At 47.1% G+C, this 2,482-nt stretch overlaps 1 protein-coding gene across 1 annotated transcript; it reads left to right on the top strand.

The window, feature by feature from the left end:
- Positions 1-381: 381 nt before the first annotated feature.
- Positions 382-1,827, top strand: LOC103679708 (PWWP domain-containing DNA repair factor 3B-like). The gene has a single exon (XM_008709271.1). The coding sequence runs from the start codon at positions 382-384 to the stop codon at positions 1,825-1,827; it is 1,446 nt and encodes a 481-aa protein (XP_008707493.1).
- The last annotated feature ends 655 nt before the right edge of the window (positions 1,828-2,482 follow it).

The following is a 2,482-nucleotide window of genomic DNA, read 5'->3' as shown; positions in this document are numbered from 1 at the left end:
TCTCAAATTGAATACATTACCTCCTTGCTGACAGCCGAGTCGAAGGCCAGTGTCCCACCAGGACAGGAAGTGCCCTACAGAAGCGCTCTTACAGTGGCCCTGGAGATTCTGAATGAGAGACCAAGTTCGGGTCCAGCAAGAGCATCAGATGAACCAAAGACCACTACACCATCCCAAAGGAGACCACAAAAGCGATCTCGTAAAAAGTACCGGAAGCCCAAAGGGAACTTACTGAGGAGTCTTAGGAGAAGCAAAAACCTCAAATCGCTGCTGGCATGTTCACAGAGTGAGGGCGCCCCAGACGGTGGTCAAACACAGGCACACAGAACCGTCACTCCTATTCCAAGGAGAATGCAAGCAGAGTCCTCACAAAGCTGCAGGATGTACCCAAACTTCCCGTCACTTTCAGAAGATGGTTATGAGAAAGAGGGCAAGGAAAAGAGGGACACCTCAGGAGTTAGGTCCTTGCACTGCACAGTCAAGGAGGGTACAGGTGCTAAAGATGGAAGCGTCCTTCCACCTCTGCCACCAGGTTTCAACCTCACTGTACCCAAGGCTCTAAAAGAAGAGGCACATGACACCTACCCAAAGACCCTGGCTGTCTCCTCTGAATGCTCTGCCTTCTCCAGGAATGTTGAGGATCATGGAGAGGGTCCCTGGAAGCCAGGCTTGGAAGGTGTGGCAGCATCCTCCAGCGCCCCTAACCTGAGGCGGCGTTATTCACTCCGTCTGGCAAATAGAAAAAGGAAGCTGCAGGTACCAGAGTTTGAAAAAGGGCGGCAGGAACTTCAGTCTTCAGTCAACTCAAAGGCTGTTAACCCCACCACTGCTATTAAAAAGGATGTCGGCAAGGAAATGGGACAACCAACAAGCATGGCTTTTCCACAGGAGCCTTGTCCCATTGAAGGAGGAATGATGGTCTGGTTTAAATTTCAAAATCACCCATTTTGGCCAGCAGTGGTAAAGAGTGTCAGCCAAACAGAGCAGACTGCAAGGGTGCTTTTGATTGAGGCAAACATGCACTGTGAAATGAGTGGCATTCGAGTTCCTCTTCGAAGATTAAAGCATCTGGACTGTAAAGAGAAAGAAAAACTAATGAAGAGAGCCAGGAAAGTGTACGAGCAAAGTGTGAACTGGTGTTTCTCCCTGATTTCCCACTACAGAGAAGGGCTCAGTCGCGGGTCTTTTGCAGGCTCTTTCCTGGACTATTACGCTGCTGACATCAGTTACCCAATTAGGAAAGCCATCCAAGACGGGGATGTGGAGATTGATTTCCCAAAGGTGGATTATGCCGACCTGGAAGATTCTGAGGAGGAGGCCTCCCTGGGCGGGAAGAGGCCCCGCAAGAAGATTCTCCCTGACCGGATGAGGGCTGCTCGGGACCGAGCCAACCAGAAGCTAGTGGACTTCATCGTGAAAAGAAAGGGAGCCGATCACCATCTTCTGGACATTGTCAAAGGCAGGAAACAGTCCAGGTGGCTGGCATCATTTCTGAATTCAAGCAGGTACGTGATCTGCATTGAAACATACCTGGAGGATGAAGACCAGTTGGATGTTGTGGTAAGACATTTACAAGAAATCTACAAGCAGATAGACAAGAAAATGCTGACTCTGGCAAGGGATGACAAAGTGAGTTTTGTTCTGGAAGTTCTTCTGCCAGAAGCAATCATTTGTTCAATTGCTGCACTTGAAGGGTTAGGTTACAAGGAGGCAGAACAAAAGTACCTACAGGGGCCACCTGTGCATTACCGGGAAAAAGAGCTATTTGATAAAAATATCCTAAAGGAAATGAGAAAGAGATCAGCAACGAGGGGCAAAGCTAAATAACTCCTCCTGTGCCCACACTTTAACAGGGAGACCTCTCATTACCCTGCCTGTATGAAACGTGTGATCCTTCCATTCTCTGTGGCATGTAAATGTGTTCTGTAAATTTGAGACCCTGGGAACATGCTGGATTCATTTTGGATCCATCTCTAGCACTTATGGGTAGCATGGCCATCATCATTTCCGGTTCCCAAGCGCTTCACAAACTGATTTGTTAAAACACTGCAAGCAGCTGTACTTCCCTCTCCTTGCTTGGATGTGTAATTGTCCAGATGTTTTCATAACGTCGCTTTTGACAGTACTTCATATTTTAATATACGACGCACATTCTTTTATTACATGAAAGACCCCTGGTGTCAGACAAGAACCAACAATCGTTTTTTAAAATCTAAGATAGACGCTTACAGAAACATCCCATGGATTTCTTATGCTTTTGGCGCTGCCTCAGTATAATTGATTGGATTCCTTCTTAAGATAATTCCTGACTTTGATCTGCCATGCTTCTTTGTCTGGAAAAGTAGCCCTGAGGGGTGAAGCCAACAGCAGAGATGTTTTCTATGTATTGCCACTGCCTTCAAATGGTTCCTGGAAAAGCAGTCTGGAATCCAAAGTTAATGGGTCATCTGCATGTAGTCCACATGTGGATGAACGAAATCTC

The sequence above is a fragment of the Ursus maritimus genome (assembly GCF_017311325.1).
Source record: "Ursus maritimus isolate PB19 chromosome X unlocalized genomic scaffold, ASM1731132v1 scaffold_X1, whole genome shotgun sequence".
Classification (NCBI taxonomy): domain Eukaryota; kingdom Metazoa; phylum Chordata; class Mammalia; order Carnivora; family Ursidae; genus Ursus; species Ursus maritimus.
This window is presented reverse-complemented; position numbering and strand designations above follow the sequence as displayed.

What these genes read in the sequence shown, in the direction of transcription:
- LOC103679708 (XM_008709271.1), top strand. Translation starts at nt 382, where the DNA reads ATGTACCCAAACTTCCCGTCACTTTCAGAAGATGGTTATGAGAAAGAG.